At 39.3% G+C, this 23,022-nt stretch overlaps 2 protein-coding genes across 3 annotated transcripts in view; one reads left to right on the top strand and one right to left on the bottom strand.

The window, feature by feature from the left end:
- The first annotated feature begins 267 nt into the window (after window positions 1-267).
- Window positions 268-12,670, top strand: cdhr5b (cadherin-related family member 5b). Of its 2 annotated transcripts, XM_041996209.1 has the most exons (14): window positions 268-516; window positions 609-665; window positions 3,163-3,252; window positions 3,375-3,464; window positions 3,653-3,754; window positions 3,873-4,058; window positions 4,428-4,518; window positions 4,610-4,707; window positions 5,035-5,238; window positions 7,265-7,375; window positions 7,459-7,525; window positions 9,180-9,347; window positions 10,345-10,514; window positions 11,404-12,670. In XM_041996209.1, exons 4-14 carry the CDS (start codon window positions 3,375-3,377, stop codon window positions 11,950-11,952), a joined length of 1,836 nt encoding a protein of 611 aa, XP_041852143.1. In that variant the 5' UTR covers window positions 268-516; window positions 609-665; window positions 3,163-3,252; the 3' UTR covers window positions 11,953-12,670. The 2 variants fall into 2 exon arrangements, with proteins under 2 accessions (XP_041852143.1, XP_041852144.1); XM_041996210.1 differs by lacking the exon at window positions 9,180-9,347.
- A 5,151-nt stretch (window positions 12,671-17,821) lies between these two features.
- The window catches only part of LOC121646872 (GRAM domain-containing protein 4-like), a 45,300-nt gene continuing 40,099 nt past the window's right edge, over window positions 17,822-23,022 (bottom strand). Inside the window, exon 19 of the mRNA XM_041995948.1 lies at window positions 17,822-22,888. Within this exon, the coding sequence (XP_041851882.1) occupies window positions 22,781-22,888 (108 nt within the window). The 3' untranslated portion in view covers window positions 17,822-22,780. The remainder of the gene's footprint in view (window positions 22,889-23,022) is intronic.

The raw sequence follows: 23,022 nt of genomic DNA on the forward strand, positions 1-23,022 counted from the left end.
GTTTTTCAGGGTGTCTAGTAAGACGTTCTGATCCACCTGTTAAATGTTGCACTGAGACCCAAAAGTACCAGGACGGAAATGTTTCCACTATATAGTGAAAAATGAATGCAACACTGAATTGAAATAAATCCTGTGACATTGCAGAAGCTTATCAAAACAGTGCCACAGCAAATGTATGCCATAATCAAAGCTAAAGGTGATGGATCTTGGGGACTTTTTCTTGGGGGCAACTTTTTGTTGGCCAGGCAGTGTTATTTCTGTTCAAGACACAACAATAAAACTGACTTTGTATTTTAATGTAGGCCAGTTGTAACACCTACATTTTCTCTTTCAACAGTCTGTACAGCAACAAGTCCTGTAAACATTCCAGAAAACAACAAGATTAATGATGTTGTGACCACAATCAATGTCCAGGCAGGAGTAACTCTTGCATTTAAATCTCCGTCGGACAACCCTGACAACCCATTCAGGATTGAAAGTAACCAGCTGATAGCCACAATAGTGTTCGACTATGAGGTATTTTCATGACTAATGGTACCTTAAGGTTCAATGCCTTATAAAGCATAAAGTGTGGCATAACCTTGCTTTTTGTTCTTTTTCTTTTGCAGACAGTAAAAAGTTATGTGGTCCAGATTATATGCACAGAAACAGCAACAGGATCACAGGTAAACTGTCTTGGTAAATGGGCTGTACTTATATAGCACTTTTCTAGTCAGGTTGACCCCTCAAAGCTCTTTAACACTGCATGTCACATTCACCCACACAGCACTTCTACTGTTATATACTAAGTGCTTTTTCCTATTTCACACACATTCATACCCCGATAGACACATTGGGAGGCAACATAGGGTTCACTGTCTTGCTCAAGTGGAAAGGTGGTGGAATCAATCCACCAACTTTCCATTTGGCAGCCACCCCTTCTCCATCCTCCTGAGCTACTCTCTCTTAACAGAGAAATCATGTTGAATTCCAACTCATTCATTCATTCATTAATTTTCTTTACCACTTAGTCCAATTCAGGGTCACGGGGAAGCTGGAACCTATCTCAGCAAATAGCAGGTGAGAGGCAGGATTTTCCCAGAAAATGCAAAAATGGGCAAAATGGCGGAGCTGAGAGGGGGACTCTGGGCGTGGGGGTGGATATTGACATCTATCAAACTCCAAGCTCCCTGTAGCTAAGAGCTAACTGAGCCAACTCGGATCGAATGTGAGCTAACCGGCTAATGAAAGTAGGTGGGCCAAAGCTAAGGCAAGCTGTTAGCTGGCTAAAAACTGCATTTGTGCTACACTCTCCCTTATTGCCACAGATATTGGATACCTGTCAATCAGAAGGACACACCCCTAATTATGCCGAATTTCAAGATTAAATAACATCTGAATGGATGAGGGCTGCACGGTGGTGCAGTGGTTAGCACCGTAGCCTCACAGCAAGAAGGTCACTGGTTTGAATCTCGGCTGGGGGGAAGTTTGAACCTTGTGGAGTTTGCATGTTCTCCCCATGTATGTGTGGGTTCTCTCCGGGTACTCCGGCATCCTCCCACCGTCCAAAGACATGATGTTAGGTTAACTGGTCGCTCTAAATTCTCCCTAGGAGTGAGTGTTAGTGGTTGTTTGTCCCCTGTGTGTTGGCCCTGCGATGGACTGGTGACCTGTCCAGGTGTACCTGCCTCTCACCTGTTAATGCTGGGATAGGCTCCAGCTTCCCCGTGACCCTTAATGGAATAAGTGGTACAAAGAATGAATGAATGGATGAGTTAGACAAAATGTTTTGCAAAGCATCTGCAGGATCCTGAACATGCTGAGGTATTGGGAATGTTTTTTGTTGCCTGTGTGTCCTTTGAAATGGTTGCAAGTGTTTCAAGACTTATTTCCTGGTGTAAGTTCTCAATTGCACTTGGCTGAAGTCCTTTTATAGATTAAATTATAACCATGCCTAAGAAAGATTATCTAAAGACTGAGTTTATTATACACACTTAAAAACAAAACTTTGAGAGAAGGTAAAAGACATTTTTAGTTGGAGATTTTGCAAGCTATCAAAAGGCTCTTGTTTAATGAGTTGCACAGAGATTAACTGGTGTCTTGAAGTCTTGATTATCCAAAGTCAAGATGCATCTCAGGATAAATCAATGCAGGGTTGGTAAAGGTTAATTGGGGAGGCTACACAAGTGGAGTGCAAGAAAACTTTCATTTACAGGTCCTTGAAAAATTCTTCAGATGATGGTTGTTATTCTTAAGGATTGCTCATATATTTGAAGAGGTGCTATGAAGTATTTGAGGAGATTTCTCTTGTAGGCCTGATGGGAACATACAGCCTTAACCCTTAAAACTACTAGATAACCGAGGCTGCTGAGCTTTGTAAACAATGTCTCAGGAATGGTAGTGTGTAACTCTGTGGGGTAAACTGTGTTCAATAGCTTACCTTTTAGGTGCTCTACAGAGGTTTTCCAACCATTTATGTCCCATCCAAGAGGTTCCAAATCCAAATTCAAATGCAATATCTAGTGTTCATTCTGAGACTGTATTTGATAAATCCACAATGAGTATTTATCATATTTCTGCAGTGAAAAAAGATAGATATCACCACTATGTTGTTAAGAGACCTCTATTTTGACCCAGAAATTATGATGAAGCCACTTCATGTTAACCTTTCGACCAATCAGAGGTTGTGAAGGGCAACAATGACTCTATGAATGTCCATCTGGGATCACCAGCTCCAGTCCTCAAGGGCCAGTGTCCTGCAGTTATTAGAAATTTCCCTACTGCAACATCAGATTCAAATAAAAATAGATCTCCAACAGCTTGTTGTCAAGTTCTGCACAAGTCAGTTAATGACCCAATAATTTAAATCAGGTGTGTTTCAACAGGACATCGGCCATCAAAGACCGGAGTCAATGATCCCTGATGTACATAATGAATGTCAATGTGCCATCAAAAAGAGTCAGAAGCACAGAAGCAAACATTTATGTTTGGAAACTTATGTCGTGTTGTTTAATGATCTTCCTGCTATGGATGTGCAGGTTAGAAAATTCCCCAGGCACCCAAAAGTCTTAACAAAGAGCTGTTCCACTCAAACCCCCTTCATCACACTATAAAAGTGAAATAAAAAACAAATAAAATGAGTAGAAAACAGGTAATCAGAAACTAACGTTTCTTTGCTTTCAGTTGGGCCTCAACATTGTTGTACTGGTGGACAATGAGAATGATAACCCTCCAGTCTTCGACCAGAACCCGTACACTGTCAGCATCAACGAGGTACGGCTTGAATAAACGCCTATATCAGTTCATCATTGAGTTGTTTGTGTCTGGTTAACTTGTGCAGACCTGGTTATAACTCCGTGTATAACAGGCTAAGCTTTGTTCCGTTTCCCTTTCAGATGTCTCCTGTCGATACAACCGTGGGCCGCTTTGCTGCCACAGACTTGGACACACCTCCTCAGCTCTTCTACACACTGACATCTGTATCTGTAAGACAATGTGTGTGTGCGTGTGTATGTATATACGCACGCACGCACACACACACACATACACACACACTTTTTTTTTTTTGCCTCCCAGCAGTCTATAGGCTTGCTCTTACTCAGATTCCAGACACTCCTATCTTTAAGGACAATTATCTGGGTAGCTTTTTCATCTTCATTTTTAATTTTTGCAGAATGACTTTAGACTTAAGGGCCCTACTATTCCAGAAATCCTTGTTAACACACGCCTTGACTATGACAAAGTCAAAGAGTTCCAACTCCAATTAGAAGCCCAAGTGAGTATTGCTCATTGATCATTTACACTTGATTTTTTTTTCCTTCCAACTTGGAATTTAAAAAGAAAAATTACTGTGACCATAAGTTCAATATGTTCTCTCAAATGTTGTGTTTTAGGACACACCATTGGATTCAATACCGAGTGGGCCCTCATTCACCGCGACCACAACCATAATGATTACTATCTTAGATGGGGATAACAGACCACCATGGTTCCAGCCCTGTAACACTTATGATATCGGTGGAGTTGTAATTTGTGAGAACGCTGGCTACACCGGCAGCGTGAACTTAAATGAACAAGAGGTGGGTCACTTCCACTGTGGTAAGACGACCTACCAGAGCTTGGTGACTGAAAGTCTGGAGGTTTTTGGTTGATCTTTCCAGCCATGCATGGTTAGAATAATTCTGTTATAAATGCCCATCTCAAATTACAAAAATGATCAGATACACTACCGTTCAAAAGTTTGGGGTCACTTCCCTATTGAATCCCATGGCAAAGTGACCCCAAAAGTTTGAACGGTAGTGTACATCCCCCTTTAGTTCCGTCAGTAGTAAAAAGGTATGACATGCTGTTTAATGACTTGATATTAACAGTTTTAAAAAAAAGACTTGGGCCTTAAAACAACCTTACGAAATCCCTTTTGTAAAGATATATTTGTTTTCCCTCGTCAGACTGGAGTGTTACCTTTAAAACCAGGGCCTCTATATGCCGTTGATGGAGACTCTGGAATAAATGAGGAGATAACATATTCATTCTTAAGAGGTAAGCAGTTTAAATTATGGTTGTAGCTGGTTTTCCAATTTGACACCAACATGTGGGCAGGTAGAAGCAACTCAGTCCACCTCTGTTTTAGGAAATGAAGATGGTCTGTTTGGGATCAACCCAAACACTGGGAACATCACCATGCTGAGACCAACAGATGTACTGGGGCCAATCAGTCTGACAACCCTGGTAAAGTATAAGATAATGTTCTTTGGTGCGTCACAAAAACTATTTTTATGTTGAGCTGGAGCAATCTGAAGTGAGGTTGTACTTTTAGGATCAGTGTGTGTGAATGTGTGTGAATGGGCAGATGTGATGTATATTGTAAAGCAAGAACAGACCATTTACCATTTATTGCCAGTGTCAGCAACATAGGGAGACATCTATAAGTGACTTCACTTGTAGCTGAAGTAAAGCTGATACTACCAGCCTTACCTTCCAACAAAGAGATGGTGTATATATATACATATATATATATATTATAAATGTATCACCTGGAATGTTTTTCTCACCCAGGCTTCCCAGAAGTTCAGCAGTCATCAATTTGCAACCAGCACTGTTACGATCAGCGTACAGGTAAAAAGCCTTCACCCACCAAAGTTTCAGAGGCCTCGGTATGAAGCACTCATCACTTCAGTGGGCTCTATGGCGAAGGACCTAAAGAACACAGAAGAGTCTTTACAGATTCTGGCCACAGATGATGACTACACTGCCACTGAGGTAAAATCATATAAACTTCTTTGAGTGAAAAGTTTTTGTTAGAGCTGGAAAAGCAATGAAACAGAACTTCCAGAATACATCATAACATGAAAAATCAAAACTCTGGTATATGTTGAGGATTAGTTCAAGTTCATTTCAACAATACGTTTCCTACAACTCCAGTTGCCCAAAGTGCTGAACAATAAAACAGCTACTCAGTAAAACATTAAAATCAGTAACAGCCAGCAACGCTGCAGTTTGCCGACATTACAGTCATGGACAAAATTGTTGGTACCCTTCGGTTAATGAAAGAAAATATCACAATGGTCACAGAAATAACTTGAATCTGACAAAAGTAATAATAAATAAAAATTCTATGAAATTTAACCAATGAAAGTCAGACATTGCTTTTCAACCATGTTTCAACAGAATTATTTAAAAAAATAAACTCATGAAACAGGCCTGGACAAAAATGATGGTACCCCTACAAAAGACTGAAAATAATGTGACCAAAGGGACGTGTTAATCCAAGGTGTGTCCACTAATTAGCATTACAGGTGTGTACGATCTTGTAACCAGTCAATGGGCCTATATATAAGCTACAGGTAGTCACTGTGCTGTTTGGTGACATGGTGTGTACCACACTCAATATGGACCAGAGGAAGCAAAGGAAAGAGTTGTCTCAGGAGATTAGAAAGAAAATTATAGACAAGCATGTTAAAGGTAAAGGCTATAAGAACATCTCCAAGCAGCTTGATGTTCCTGTGACTACAGTTGCACATATTATTCAGAAATTTAAGATCCATGGGACTGTAGCCAACCTCCCTGGACGTGGCCGCAGGAGGAAAACTGATGACAAATCAAACAGACGGATAATACGAACGGTAACAATAGAGCCCAGAAAAACTTCTAAAGAGATTAAAGGTAAACTTCAAGCTCAAGGAACATCAGTGTCAGATCGCACCATCCGTCGTCGTTTGAGCCAAAGTGGACTTAATGGGAGACGACCAAGGAGGAACCATTGTTGAAAACAAATCATAAAAAAGCCAAACTACATGTTGACAAGCCACAAAGCTTCTGGGAGAATGTCCTATGGACAGATGAGACAAAAATGGGACTTTTTGCCAAGGCTCATCAGCTCTATGTTTACAGATGGAAAAATGAAGCATATGAAGAAAAGAACACCGTCCCTACTTTGAAACATGGAGGAGGCTCTGTTATGTTCTGGGGCTGCTTTGCTGCATCTGGCACAGGGTGTCTTGAATCTGTGCCGGCACAATGAAATCTCAAGACTATCAAGAGATTCTAGAGAGAAATGTGCTGGCCAGTGTCAGAAAGCTTGGTCTCAGTCGCAGGTTATGGGTCTTGCAACAGGACAATGACCCAAAACACAGCTAAAACACCCAAGAATGGCTAAGAACGAAACATTGGACTATTCTAAAGTGGCCTTCTATGAGCCCTGACCTAAATCGTATTGAGCATCTTTGGGAGGAGCTGAAACATGCCGTCTGGAAAAGGCTCCTTCAAACCTGAGACAACTGGAGCAGTTTGCTTATGAGGAGTGGACCAAAATACCTGCTGAGAGGTGCAGAAGTCTCACTGACAGTTACAGGAATTGTTTGATTGCAGTGATTGCCTCAAAAGGTTGTGCAACAAAATATTAAGTTAAGGGTACCATCATTTTTGTCCAGGCCTGTTTCATGAGTTTATTTTTTTAAATAATTCTGTTGAAACATGGTTGAAAAGCAGTGCCTGATTTTCATTGGTTAAATTTCATAGAATTTTTATTTATTATTACTTTTGTCAGATTCAAGTTATTTCTGTGACCATTGTGATATTTTCTTTCATTAACCGAAGGGTACCAACAATTTTGTCCATGACTGTACATCAAACCAGACATTGTCAGAAGCTCACAGCATCCTTTTTAATAACATATTTCAGGTTAAACACAATGCAGCTTTAACACACTGTGTGAGTTCAGTCTGGTGACAGATAAAGTTTTTTTTTAACCTTTTCAACACTAACCTTTTCAAATGTGTTCAAACAGGGTTTAAATCCCCACATTGTTTACTCGGTTGATGGAAACAGCGATTTCTCCATCATTGGTGGCTTCTTATTCATGACTAAGGATCTTCCAGATGCAACGTTAACCCTGCAAGTGAGTTTGAAAATTGTTCAAATTAAAAAATGGTTTGACTGGTCTTTTTTTACCAGACACTCAGGTCCATCTTTAATTTACAGGTTTTGGCAAAAGACGTAACTAACGATGAAACAGCTACAGCACAGCTTCTAGTGGAGGTGAAATCCGGTAGGAAAAATAACGTTTGTGTCGTTTTCCTGTGGCTTAGCGCTGCATTTGTCCTGCAGAGTTGGGTTGCATGACTTTCACTGCATGGCAATCAAATACAAACAAAAACACCTGACTGATCGAGAAGCTTGCTGCTGGTTGAAATGAAAAATCCACTTAAATCTTCATTTTCATGAAAATAACTCCTTCCTGATAGTTGGGTTTAGTTTGGTTATGGTCAGTTAGGGCGCATTCACACCAAGATAATTCAGCGGACTCGGTTTGATTGGGCTGGGATTCCCAAAAATTTCTGATGCTCCTTTGGCTTGTTTTTCTTTCATACTTGGACCAAAATGTATGAACAACATCCTGCAGTTACAACTGCTTCCTTGGGGCGATATTACCCAAAACAACAACTGAGCAAGAAATATAGAAGGAAATCTGGCACATTGATTGGCCAGGACCAAAAACAACTTGTTCAGTAAGCAATGGAACAAAAATAAATGTATGCAGTATTGGGATTTCCATTTTTACTTTAGCGTTCAAACCTAATGCAGCTTTCACAAAAATCTGTCCAGTATGGGCATCAGGAGAGGCAGTGAGCTTTCCGACATGCAGCGTTAATACCTGCTCTACTTCACGCCCACTACTTGGTCCATCGTATCAGGGATTTAACCCCTAACCCTAACATCGCTGAGCCCTTTTTTATCAACCCCATCCCGTGTTATCTTTATATGTATCTTCCTATTTGTCTCTTTACTTCCTGACCAAGGAATATTACTCCTAACCCTAACCTCTCGGGTTTTCACACTGCAAGCGAACCAAGACCCCTGGTTTTCAAGTGAACCAGTGTGTAGACTGCTCCAAACAAACCGGACTAGTTCCTTTAACACGGACCAAACAGTGTCAGCATGAATGTGCCCCTAGTCCTGTGGTTGGTCTGCTTTGATGTCACAAACTATAAGACTGTTCATTTCCATGTGATCAAAGGCCTAACGTTGATTTTTCAATGAAAATTAAATAAATAAAACTAACATGGCTTTTTTAGAGTAATGGGAAAATGTGGAAGTGACATTTAGTGACATGTCATATGGCTCTGCAGTGGTTTTAGGTATTTATTTGAAAGGTCAATCAGCACTAATGGGAACACAAAATCTGGGTCCACGTATTACCTTTCACTGGGAGTGCTGCACTCTGGCCAGCAAGCACACGCACAGCTCACATTTTCCTCACAGAAACACGTTTGCCAACATTGGCTCATGTGGAGGCTCTGAGACTGACAACTTTCTCACAAAACATAAGACTGATCAATTTTGCCAGTCAGCAGGACAGCTGACAGCTGGGTACTAGACTAGTTCTACACTTTGGAGCCTTTTAAACACTGAGTGTAGGCACACTACAACTGACAATAGGAAATGAATTGGGTCATATATAGTAGATCCTCCCATGTTTCAATGCTTACTCCAAACATGCAAATTTTGGTGTAAAAAACGGCATCAGTTGTAAGTGGCACAGCTCTTAATACCAGCTACAGCTCAAGTCAAATATACTGGACCCATGGCCTGTTTGAAGAAAATGAAACACCATCAAGTGATGGAGTGACTGCAGAATGAGGCACCTGCAAAAAGTAACATGAAGTAATGTCAACATGCTTCAAAGTGTCCTCTCCTCCCAGGTCTCTCCACCACCAGTTTACCTCTGAGCACTACAGACTTTATGAGTACGTCCTCCGTAGAGGAGTCCACCATCAGCCCCAGCAGTACTTCCAGTATGTCCACCGAAGGCCCTTTTCCAACAACTAATCCCACTTTTCCCTCTGAAGGAACTTCCACATCTCACCCAGGTGGTTATCTAAAGGAACTTTATCGAACGAAATTATACCCAGTAGAAGAAAGCAAACTAGCATTATTAGCTGATTAAGCTAGCACTGTAAAGTATAACACTACACCTTAAACAAAGAAAATTAAAAATCCCAAATGGCCTCTGGAGGAGCCCCTTGAGGTGAAAAAACACAAACAAAACAAGAAAAGAAGTTGATGTCTAATTTTTCATAAAATGACCATCTTTGAATAGTCTTGCAGAACAACAAAGAAAAAACAAAGCAACCACACAGAGCACTCTGTTTTGTAAAACGGTGACAGTAGATGGCATTTTCTTTGCTATTATGTCCACAAACATACTAAAAAGAAGATTTTGATTGAGATTAAAATCTTATTCCAATCAAGACAGATGGGTTATGCCATCTTGCATGAAAACACATTCCAAAATTTGGATAGGAATTATCGTTAATGTGAACGCTTACTATGTCAGCCACTCGTCAACGTAACACAGTCCCACACTTTACGTTACAGCTAATGAAGACATGGCGGGACCAAAACACAACTGATCAGTATATGATACAAATACCTTGCTTGTGATTTTAAAACAAATTTAAACTACTGAGGGGGGAGAAACTGAAACCAGTAAGGCGTCAATAAATACGTGCACACAGTAGCGTTTGTTTACACCCGAAATCAACGTTTCTTCTTCTACGGCTGTAAAAGCAGACTGTTCTGGACATGTCAGCAGGAATTTTTCTGTTTAAACATCTGATGCATGTTGACAAACATCATACTCAGATGAACTTTTTAGGGCCAAAGTAAACTGAACTGGTCTGATAGGAATTGTAACCTGAAATTTTGTAAAATGTAAACATGGCTACTGTTTGTGAGTTATTCCTATGTAATATCATTCCAGTTAATAACATTTAGCTAAATACTTTAGATTGAAGTCAAATCTAACGTTCAATAAATTTCATTTTTGTATTTTTTGTAACGTCTATGTATGTCTTGTTCCTGCAGTAATCCCACCATCGGGTGAATATGGAGCAGTGGACATGGCAGCACTTGGTGCAACCCTGGGTGTCCTTCTGTTCATTTGCCTGGTGGTCATCGGTGTGCTTGTTCATCGCATGAAGAAGAGTAAAGCAGACTGGGGGAAGGTCAATGAAGCCAGCATATTCCGAAGCTCTGTAAGTTCAAATGCTTAAAAAATACTTAGCGCAGAGAAGCTAAAATCATCCAGAATGATCTCTGTCAAACTATTCACAGTCAGCTGATTTTAGCTGCTTGTGAAGCTTACCCTTTAGGCAAATTGTACAAGTTTTTCTAGGTATTTATATCCTATTCAGTAAATCTACAATCCATCTGCAAAATACAGTGTTTATTATGGTGAGTTTATTATGGTGAGTGAGCCATGATAATGCCATTATTTATCCCATTTCTGACGTTCACCTCAGTGACTCTGCAAGGGTAAAGATATGGTCTGCGGTTTTACAGTCGAGTGAATGACATTGGTCCTCCTGGATCTGGGATTCAGCTGTCTTATATTTGTCCCTACATTATTGCCAGCGTCAGCAATGTAGGGAGACATCTATAAGTGACTTCACCTGTAGCTGTCACTACAAAACTGACACTGCAAGCGTTACCTTCCAACAAAGAGATTTTGTAATAAAAAAAAATAGTTTCACTAACATGTTGTAAGAGACCTCTATTTTGACCCAGAAATTATGATAAGCCACCTTCTGCCAAACTTTCTACCAATCAGAGAGCCTAAATTGACAGTAATGTCTTATAAGCAGCAGCCAAAGTCAACAAGTGAGCAGAAATTTAAATTTTAGTCTGAAAAGAACGAAATAATAGTGCTCTATGTCTGGAATAAAGCCAAGATGACAGTTTTGATGCACAGTGATGCAAAAAATGTTGCGTTGGAGTTGGGTTTGTGAGGATAGTAAGTAAATAGTAGTATAACTGTAAAAAGCAAAGGACACCAGGAGGGAAAAGTGTAAATATGTATGTGAGTTATTTTTACAAAGTACTGGCTCGGAGTTTTAAGGGTTAAAACCTATTTTTCTTCCACAGCTGGGTCAAGGCTCAGGCAGTCAGAAGGAGGGAGTCCAGTATACCAATGATGCCTTCCAGAGAGATGAGGACAGCGACAGCGTTGGCTCAGGTGGTCCGACTGTAAAGGCTGCTGAAGTGCCACCAAAGTCAGCCTGGGACCTACCCCCCAAAGAGGCCATCCAGATGTCTTCTGCCCCACTGCACGCTCTGCTGCCTGATAACACCAGCGACACCAGCTCAGACAAGGTTGACAACGAGAAAGAGGTGAAGCCGATCCTGACCAAGGAGAGGCGCGTGGAGGAGGGATACAAATCTGTTTGGTTTAAGGAGGACATTGACCCAAATTCAAAGGAGGAGGTGGTCATCATCCCAGACAGCAGAGAGGATGAAAGTGATGAGGAAGAGCCGTCATCCAGCGGCAGAGAAGATGATGAAGATGACAATCCAAAGAAAAAGTCCTCTAAAGTCTTCTTTGCTGACCCAGATCTGGACAGTGGAATTGGTGTGAGGATTGGGGATCCAGCAGAGGACTCGGACAGTGATAAAGACCTGAACATTGATCTGTAAGACGAGCCAAAGATGAGGGTGTAACAGAAACCAGCTGTGATGAAATCTAAATGGATTTAGCAGCAGTTAACAGCCGTACTGACATTGAAAGCCGCTTGATGAAAGATTTATTTTAAAAATCAGTTTTGAATCTGAATTATTTAACCTAAAAACGTGCAGATTTAGATTTTAAGGATGCAAAACTGTTTCAACCTTTATGTAAATATGTTATCTATGCAGTTATATGTTATGTAACTGTAGCTGTATAATCTGGAATTTTGCTCATGTGAGAGACGTGAGGCTCTGAGTTAAATGAAGTAGAAGTTAAGTTAAATTTAATATTTTGTTTACATTTTAGGAGTAGAATTGCCAGTAAACATGGTTGAACTCTGAAAAGAGGAGTTCCCTTTGGAAAACGGAGATCTAATCCTCACGAATTGCTGGAATATAAGTTTATTATCAACTTGTTGTTTTGGTTGCCTGGTGCTGGATAGATGAAAAACCTTTCAGAGACAAAGTACATGGGGTAAAATCAGGAAGCCTTGTGATACGAAAGATTATAAAACATAATGACAGAAGTTGTCAGAACTCTGACCTTATTATTAAATAACTCAAAGGTATCTCAACGTTTATTATGTGCTGCTCGGAAAGAATTATTGTGCTCATGTTGACACCTGGATCAAGCAAAAACAGAAAAGTTGTGAAATTAAGTAATTAAACTTCAGAATAATGTGATTAAAAATTGTATACTGTAATAGTAATAATTAAAATAAACTAACAAGTAACTCAGTTGATATCAGTTACTGACCAGTTTACAGTTCACTTTTTCCTTTTTCACACTGGAGACGCCATTCGAGCCTTTCATGCATGAATTAACAAGAACAGGCACAAAAAAGACACGTTCAGGATGAAAATCCCTTCAGAAGGATGCAGCTATGGCTGGAAGTACAATATGAACATTTTCATACTGACATATGAAAATATGTCACATTATCAACTCTGATAAAGTCACGCAGAACAAAATCAGATGGATTTTCGTACAGAAAGTTCCAGGTCTTTAGCCCTCTGATCTCAAAGTCTTCCAGTTGGGGGATCTCAGGTTTTGAGAGGTTAATGTTGGGTCTGTACTCATAGAGGTGTAAAACATCAAAGTTTCACCAGATATTGAAGGCGTTAGAACTGACAGAGTCAGAGAAATCAAGTTTTTATATCATGGAAGCCACATATTAATATTAATGATATAAAAACTAAAATAGCAAAAAAAAAAATTATTCTTAATTTTATACATAAATTGAGACGTTTTAAAGTCGACCATGTCCTTCAGTTTTAAAGCGTTCAGGTGAATAAAAAGCTGGTTTGTGGGCTCTCGGTGGGCCACTTTATGAACTATTCTGATCGCTCTTTTTTGAACCATACAGATTAGTTTTATATGTATTTCCCCACACCTCTTAGCCACCGGTCATGTAGGGGAGGACCAAAGAACAATACAAAAGATATTAATTCTTTTCATTTAAAAACACTCTGACTTTAGAAATAATTGCTAGGTCTTTGCTTTAATATGGTTTATATGAGGTTACCAGCTAAGTTTATTTTGTATAATTATTCTAAGAAATTTGACTTCATTCACTCGTTCTACATTAGTGTCGTTTATTATTCATTTTCTGTCCACGTTGACGGCACGATTTCCAAAAATTTGAAATTTATTTGTGTTTAAATTTAAAGCTAATTTATTTAAATCAAATATGGAGAACAAATAAAACAAAGATTATTCCAGATTCCTGATGGTAATGTATAAAGCTCGTAGGAATGTTTAACAATCAATATCCAAAAAAGAAAAGGCCAAAGCCATTATAATTAAAAAGGATGTTGGAGTGACGTGTTTCTTTATATGGAATCAGTTTATGGAACAATATGGACTGAGAGACTAAAGATGCTGAATTAAATACTTTGTTCTGAAAAATATGAAAGCAGTTATGATTTGGAAAAGGAAAGGGCTTAATTTTGTGTAGATTGTAAATGAAGTGTTAAAAAACTTTACCCATTCAGGTCATTTGAAAAAATAGTGGACCGAACATTCTTCATACAAACCTACCACTTCCGCTTCGGTAAGACGGCCTCATGACTAAGCTGGGTGTGACGGTGTTAACACTGAGTGAGTAATGTGAGCACAACCTGGCTGCAGCTGGGAGGGACCTGCCCTGCTGATTAGATGAGTCATAAATAGCCATAAAGTAAGTCGATGTTCCAGGATGATAGATACCTGAATGCTGTGCATTGTACTCTGTGCTTCAGCGTAACAAGGGCCCTGGTGATGAGAAGACAGTGTTTCTATGGCCTTCATTGTTACTGACTCTGCAGTTAACATCTATTTGCTGGAGATGGGCATTTGCAACCTTGCTGACAGGTGTTGTGAAGCATAGTCTCCGGGTTATTGGGGTCATAAGGAAGTACAGGATGACATATTCCTAATCTCTATAGTCATCGGTAAACAACATAGTGGTACATTTCCACCAGCAGCTGGAATGGAGTGTGGTTCAAGAATCTAACGTTACATTCACTTCTGCTACCTAGGATCATTTTTTCTAAAGAATTTAAAGCAAGATTGTGTTAACACGTTATCAGGATCATTTATGTCAAAAGAACCCCTGTAGCTCATGAAGGGCAGTCATCTGCCAACTGGAAGACTGGTGGCATTCCCTCCCTGAAAGTGTATAAAAAGTGTAAGACAAAGTGCACAGAAGCACTTACAGGAAACAGTTCCTTAACACGACTGACATCTAGTGGTAAAGATGGGCAAAGAAAGGCCAAGCACAGGGAGGTTGTTCAGAAGCCACACTCATGTACTTGGAAAGAAGGGCATCTATGGTTTTTAATTCACCAGAGAGGCTCCTAATGTCCCCCGAAAGGTCAGTATTTTCTTGTTAGCTTTCTTTACTTTTATGTCTTCTTCAGAGGGAAAGTTTGCTTCCAAGGATACAGCCATTAGCTGCTTTGTTTTGGCCTACAGCTGATCTGTGGCTAACAGCTGACGTCACGTGTAGAGGTCCTCCTCTACACTACAAGGAGAACCACAACATTCTTCCAAACAAACATACAGCTACAGTTAGTAGAGCATCTGTTTCCCATGCAGGAGACCAGAGTTTGAGTCCCACAGGTGATGATTAAAAACACCTTCTAGCTGTACTGCCTGACCACGGTAAGTCACTTTGGATAAAAGTGTCTGTGATGTACATGCTTTCGTCTGTGAGTGGATCCAGTCGCCTCAGGAGCAGTGATGACTGAACTTCAGGTAACTACTTCAGAATTCTTTATTGTCCTTTTCTATGTGCCTTTTAAGACATTAATTATTCCAAACGGTGCTCTAGCACCTATCAAGCAAAGCAGGAACTGCAGTCTTAACGTTCTGAGGGTTCTTACGCCACACAGATTTATTTGTCCATTCAGAGACACCATAGTAAAAATACTGGCACAAATTTGGCAGCTATGTATGTGGATCCACAAAAGTAGATATAAATTTGCTTATGCTAAGAAAATAAAAACAGCTGTTTTAGTAAAGTGATATAGTTAATGATGTTTGACTGTCATTGATCTTTGATTTAAACACGGCACCTTTCATATAAAATTAAAGTACTGTGTAAGGTGGTGAATGTGCAATGAAGTATTAAGTGCTCTCAGCTAACATTAAAGTGTACAAATAAAGTTAATTTACATTTTTATAGTTTCAAATTGAGGCCAGGTGTACCCTGATTTCTTTGACAAGTCCAGAACTTGACTAGCTCCACTAGATAAAAAAAAAGCTCAGACACTGACAATCTCTTAAGTTTTGACTGACCTCATAGTGAAATGGAATGATTGAACCACCAGAACTTTAGAAAACATGCAAACTGACCATGAAAAGTCTTAATAGCTAATAAGGAAGGTGAGCATAAACCTCCTAGTTGCTAGAACAGGGCCACTCAAACTGGTCCCACAAGGTCTGCAGCAGGTTTTCAACCTGACTCCAATTCAAAGGTTCCAACAACCCATGACGCATTCTGCACAAGGACTCATTCACTTTAATCAGGTGTGTTGGAGCAGGAAGACATCGAAATCCCGCAGGATTGTGGCCTTTGTGGGACCGAATTCAGTATCCCTGCACTAGATGGATGATATCTCAACAGCTCTCAATTAGTCAGGCACAAAGCAGCTGGTGGTGCTACAGTTAAACATGCTGGTGGCAGCATCATGGTACGGGGTCATTGCTCAGTGAGCAGGACAGGGAGAAGGATTAGAAGGAAGGGAATGATAAGCAGCCAAATGTAAAGAAATCTATGGGAAGAAACTGCTTATTAGTGCAGTTGGTTTGTACTGAAGCTCTGGCTCACTTTCAAACGCACAGAAAGCACCGACTGTCTTTGAGGGGTCAACCTGAACTTTAACATCTACATTAAACCTATAAAAAGAACAGAATGAGAGGTCAAAGGTTGTTCATTTATTGACATATGCTTCATATTTAATCAAATGGAGTCAAGAATCAGCTAATTTAAACTGAGGTCCCTCAACTGGGTGACTTTAAGAACAAATGGTGCCATAATGGTCGTTTTGGAGTCCTCATCCATTTTATTCTATTCTACAATCATTTAGCAGATGTTTTTCTCCAAAGCGACTTAGATCTGAAGGTGGTTAGGCGTTAGGTGTTAAGGGTTTTGTCTAAGGACCCAAGTATGTTCATATTCGTCTCCTGTGGGCCTTGAAATCAGGTCTTATGCCAACTGAGCTATCAGCCACGTCTCAGCTGTCTTGTTCTGCTTCACTTTATCAGTCGACCTTTGTAGAGATGGTAAATATTGCACTCTGACCTGATAGAGGTTTATAAATACATCATTCCAAAGAGACATTTACTTTCATCTTGAAATACACATTCACACATATGCTGATAACCACACGTCTCTCTTTACTATCCAAAAGTATTCAAAAAGACCTTGTAATAAGCACAGGTCTCCAAGTGTTAACAAGTCTTAAAATGTTGATTTGTCAAGTGTGAGTATTAGGTTTCACTATCTAATAAACTTGTTTTAAAAAAAGAAAAATGTATCTGTCCATTTAAATAATAGCCAATCTAATCCACAGAGCCGTGCTTCAAAGAAAAGACCATGTTTAGATGATCAGATTTTACTTAAAAACAAACCAAAAGAGCAAATATACATCACATTTCATCATCAGAAATAAAACCATCTAAAAACTTTATTTGTACAATGACACCATTTTATAAAACTCTTACAAAGACAAAACCATTGCACAGAAAATGTTCATGAAATCTAAAATGCCACAAAACAAAATGACGAGCATTGAGAGTTTAAGAAGGAACAGGAAGTCGAGAAATTAAAACGACAAAAAGTCAGAAAGGAGGAAACATTAAAGCAACAACTTTTTGAAAAAGGGGGGACTATAAAGAATTTTTAACCAAAACACAATTATTTGGCATTAAAAGCAAAGATCACATCAAAACTTGAGGGACAAATTTATTGAATTCTTGTTTTACCGCAACTTACTTGTGTACGCCGTCCATCGTCTAATTTTTGAGAACAAGATAATTAAGTCGAGGACACATATTACTATTGGATCAACAATTTATCAACAAATAAGTGTTTCTAACTAATTATAACAGAGTTTTAAAAGCAGGGTACCACTGTACCAGCACGCATTTCCCCAGGTTTGCCAGACTGGGATCTGTAGCAAACTGTTCAGTTAGGCGAACCAGTAAGCAGTTACATCATTTTTCATCCCAAGATGAAAATAAAATCAAATAAAATAAAGAACTGTCCATGTAACATGCATATTAGAGCCATATATCCCCAATCATGACTAAGGCTTGGCCACAAGTTAAACATCTAGTTTCTACGTATTGGTGATCCGTGGCCACAACTTAGGCCAAGAATATACTTGCTTTTAATTACGCTAAGTGTCTTTATCACGGCTGCCTCGCATATTTCGCATTTTTCTAAGCATTATTTGTACACATCATCGGAAATAACGCTACGTTTCACAAGCTTTAGCAGGCAAAAAGCTGAACGGCCATGTAGAGACCAATGTGAGCGGATGCAAGGTCACAGGGCCAACAGAGTAAAAATGGTGGAAAGTTTCAAAGACAAGAAAGGCCGTGTTTGGTTTGGGGTTTTGCATACCATCGATGATATAGCAGCTTTTTTTATTCATTTATTTTTTCTGCTGTGATCTCAAAATGAACCAAACGCCAACCTCTTCTTTAGTTGCTAAGTTTATCTTTTTGTGCGCCCCCTAGTGGAATCCTCCAGGTAGTACACAAGCAAGTATGGCTGCCTATGCAAACTCAAGGTTAAAAAGCAAGTACATTACTGGCCTTAGTAACACAGGCCATGGATTTATACATTTTCTACTGATGTCATCAGACAGGCTCATATTTCCTTCTGTATTCTTTAATTGATTGGATTTGGCTGCAAGGACAACTTCCTGCATTTGAGCAGAAGGTAATGGCTTCACATTGAAGAGTTATCTATATGGGAATCACTGAAAAGACCAGGGATAAACGCTGGTGTGTTCATGCCATCCTTACACTGACATTCAGCTGGTGAAGCGATTACAAAGTCTAGATGTTTAAAAGTGACACGGCTGTACAGCTGACATTTGTGTGACCAGTGTAGAATGTTTGGTATTTTTAACTGAATTTAAAAGACAAAAATCTTTAACTTAAACCCAAAACAAACAAAAAATTGGTTTAAAGCATCTTAAAGAAAATTAGGCAGAAACAAATTTGAGAAACATTTAAGACTTGATGGCAAGTTCCGACTTGTTTGTAGGCACGAAACGAGGAAATACGTTTAAAACGAAAGCTAAGCAGATAAAAAATAATTAATGAGGCTTGTAGTATTCAAAACAAAAAATAAAAGGCTTAAATTGGGTGAAACATTCTTTGAATAAAGTAATTCAGGTTCGCCAGCAATGATCTTAACTTAATCAAAGCTATAGCTAAAAGAAAGCCAACCAGTGGCAAGAATTAAAAAACACCTTGCATTTGAGGGCATTTATTTATAAATGTTTATATTTAGCTGGTTAGCATTTGGCTAGGATGCAAACTAATGTTGGAAAACAGTCAGTAAGCATTAATCTGTATCTTTCTTTGCCGTCTTCTTCAGTTTTTTCTTTTATTGGCTGTTAATGGAAGCAGAACATAACCAGACCCTACTTCAAGTCTGTATTTGTTTCACAAGCTAACTGAAAATAAACAGCAAAAAGGTTCATTTTGTGGCTGGCACACACACACACACACACACAAATATTCAACATTCATATAGAATACAAACACTTATAAACCATCACATAAAAATACACTTATATTGTCTGTTAAGGCTTAGCTTCAGTAATACGATACACAGTCGTAGAATAAAGGTTTAGACTTCCCTGGAGACACATTAATGAGATTTGTCTGCTGACAGTGCACCATGATGGAAACGTCACTCCTCACCTGCATCATAACTTGTGTTTGGTGATTAGTTTTTGCAGGAAATATGACTAAAATGAGAAAGAAAAGTAAATTTGTCATTTTTTGCAGCTATGACATGAATATGTGGCACAGATGATGATGAACACATCTTTAAAACAACCAATGTTTAATGTCAAAGTACTGGCAACTCAGACTCATTATCTTTTCTACCATCTAGCTTCTTGTTTTTAGCTGAATAAATAAAACAATCTAATTGGGAAACGTCTTGTTTTAGATCATAATCTTACTGCAGACTCAGGGTCATGTTGTTGGTAGCTGATTGGTCAAAGTAAAATGTTTGTTCTGCTTTCTCCCGATGCATCGAGAAGTCTTCAGTTAGAGAAAAGCAACACGTAATCCAAACCAACATCATATTATTTTTTCTAAAAATGACATGTAGTCACTTTTGTACAACCAAGATTCAGTCTTGATTAGCACACTGTTACCAAAAAGGTAGCACAGGTTATCCAGTCATAACCTGTAGGGTTACAAATGGAGTTGGTCAACTTATTACATCTTAAACAGTTGAAACGTTTCTGGGGAGGTTTTCCACAAGGTTTAGAGGAGGGTTGATGGACGTGTTTCACCATTCTTACAAAAGTGCATTTCTGAGGTCAGACACTGAGGCCTGGCTCACAGTCCACTCCAATTCATCCCAAGGATGGTCAATCAAGCTCCACTGCACCAGAGCTGCTCATCCAACTCTGTATGGACCTTACTTGGAACACCAAAATTCAATCATTTGAAGGGGTGTCCCAATATTTTTGACAAAACAGTGTAATTTAATTTGATGGAAGTAAAGAATGGGAATGATATAGACAGGATTTAGGAGAACGGTAAACTGCAGGCATAGACTCCACATAAGAAGCCAACTTAACTTTTCCTACAGATGACTCCGTTTTAGATATGAACAAATTCAATACGATGCCAAATATCATGTTAGGTTTAACACACGTCTTCAGACGGTGGGAGGAAGCAGGAGTACCTGGAGAGACCCCACGCATACACGGGGAAAACATGTAAACTCCTTCTGGCTGTGCTGCCAACCACCAAACCACCAAGCAGCCCAAATGGCCAATGGCCTGACCAATCGAGCGACCAATTAGGCTAATTGGTCACTCTAAATTCTCCCTAGAAGTGCGTGTTAGTGTGAATGGTTGTCTCTTTCTGTGTTGGCCCTGTGATGGACTGATGACCAGGTGTACCTGCCTCTCACCTGCTAAAATGCTGGGATAGGCTCCACCTGCAACCCGAAATGGACAAAGAGGTACAGAGAATGGATGGATGTTTTCAGTTACATAATTAATGTTTTAAACACATCAGAAGATGATGAATTGTGGTTTTGTCAGTTGTGGAGTTGAATTTAAAACAGATTTTTATCTATTTTTTTCAGGAGTTTAAAGGTACAGTGTGCAAGAATTACTGGTTCTAGCGGTAAAGATGGACACAGCAATGACAACGTTGCTTTAAACCTCATTATTATTATGACTGCACTACAGGAAACTACTTCAGCATTATGTACAAGTGTACTGTTTTCTTCTATGTGTCTTTTAAGGCAGTATTTATCATATTTTTTCTTTTTATCAGTATTTATTTAAATGGTGCTCTAGCAGCAAAGCCAGTACTGCAGTTTTAAAGCTGAGAGGGTTCTCACTTCACACACACAGTTGTTTGTCCATTCAGAGACACCATAGTAAAAAATGGTGGCACAAATATGCAGACCCACAGCAAGTAGATAAAAAAGTCTCAATCTAAGAGAATAAAAACATAGCAGTAATTTTAGTTAAGTGATTAGACACCAACAGTATCACAGGTTTTATTGATATATTAAATTTTACTGTCACTGACCTCTGATTTTGTTACATGCTGCACCTTCATAGGAAGGTCTGAAATTACGGCTCTATGACACAATGAATCCCGGATAATAGAAAAAAACCAGCCCAGGTCCTACCGAGCCAAGTCGCATGTGTCTGACAGTCAGCGAGTTATCTGTTCTGCTTCATGATGGAAATTTGTCTTTTCAATGCCAGAAGAATGAAACGAAGAGCTTGGTTAGTGCTGTAGAGCAAAGTTCAAACACCTGGTGGGGCTGCAGAGATTTATGTTCAGTGGACTGAATTACTAGACTGTACGTGCACGAACAAACTAAAATAAAAAACTGTAAATGTAAGTTTCAGAGGTAACTATCACAGGACCCTCAGTTAAATGGTTTTCTGTGCATTGCTGTGATAGAGAGATAACTACCAACACCAGCCTAATTTTTTACCTGCTAATTTCACTATTTTTTAGCAGAGATGGTTTAGATAAATGGATGCACTGGTAAGTGTAGGCTGGATAAAGTCTTTCCCTCCGCTACTGGCATGCTCACAACCCCCATAAAGCCACAGTTTGATCAAGACTGAGACTTCATATCTACTGTTTGTGGTTTCACATCTTAAGTTGGTTTAAAACAAGCTCAACATGGTTCAAGTCAACTGATCTCAGATCCGCAAAACGGCGTCTCAGAGCAGAGAATGCTGCTCATTTTTCCACCATTTACACTTTAGTTTGTTTACTTGGTGACTGAAAACATTGTTGTCAACAAAGAATGTAAAACCGATTTCTGCTTCACTCAAACTTGGGAAAAATGGGACCAAGAAATATGAGATTTAAGTGACAGTGTTTAAAGAAAGAAAAAAGAAAAAGCAAATGTGATGCAACTTTAAACAGAAAAAAATGTGACAGTAAGATTTGTGTTTGTCGTCCATATCCAGTCCAGCCAGCGTTGACCAGCAGCTTTTAAAAACAAACCGATCGAAGCCGGTCTTGGAAGAGTTGACCAGCAGCTGATGAAGACTACGTTTTGTTTTTTGGACTTTCTTTCTGTAGATATTCATTGGCCACACTGAAAGCCTAAAAATAATGATTGGAGTTTGGCTGATTCTAGCACCTAACAGTGATTTGTTGAAACCAGCTAATTTAAAATCAATCTCTGACGTCATGTCACTGAGTTGTTTCACAGATTTATGACTGGGAAAGAAACCATGAGAGCAGACCAGTTGCCCCTATCCAAGCCAGCAGTGGTTTGAAGAAGTCACTTGTGGAGAAAATTAAAACAGTGCTAGTGTTGTTTTAAGGCTGTTACTATGACACTATTACAAACCACCTTCAGTTTTAGCAGCATATACTGGACCCTGGCTCGGCCACATGACGTATGTCCAAACATGAATAAAAACTAGAACACTCAGAGAAAAATTCCAGTGTGTTGACAAATCAGCATCAGTGATCAAACCTACAGGCTGGAAACGTCTTTATGCATATGCAGTACGTTGTATTCATCCATAGCATCTAGTTGATAGATTTAAACATGACCTAAGCCTCTGGAGTGATGGCTGCAGCCGTGTTAACAATCTTCGTGTACTGAGAGAAGATAGCGTCGAATGCCTCGTCCCTGTGCATCATTGCTCCAAATACCATCGGCTGCAAAGGAACAGAGAGAAGAAAAGCATGAAGTTTAACCTGAACAGAAAGGAAGCTTTGCCTGAGCGACAGCTTTGAGACACACTTTTTGTTTGCTCCTGTTATGAAACATTAAATAAGTCATTGTTTTCCAG

Source organism: Melanotaenia boesemani, chromosome 10 (genome assembly GCF_017639745.1).
Source record: "Melanotaenia boesemani isolate fMelBoe1 chromosome 10, fMelBoe1.pri, whole genome shotgun sequence".
NCBI lineage: Eukaryota > Metazoa > Chordata > Actinopteri > Atheriniformes > Melanotaeniidae > Melanotaenia > Melanotaenia boesemani.

Coding starts and splice junctions, on each gene's coding strand:
- cdhr5b (XM_041996209.1), top strand. CDS start 3,375: ATGTCTCCTGTCGATACAACCGTGGGCCGCTTTGCTGCCACAGACTTG. Junction 5,239..7,264: donor ATGACTACACTGCCACTGAG/GTAAAATCATAT, acceptor GTGTTCAAACAG/GGTTTAAATCCCCACATTGT. Junction 9,348..10,344: donor AACTTCCACATCTCACCCAG/GTGGTTATCTAA, acceptor TTGTTCCTGCAG/TAATCCCACCATCGGGTGAA.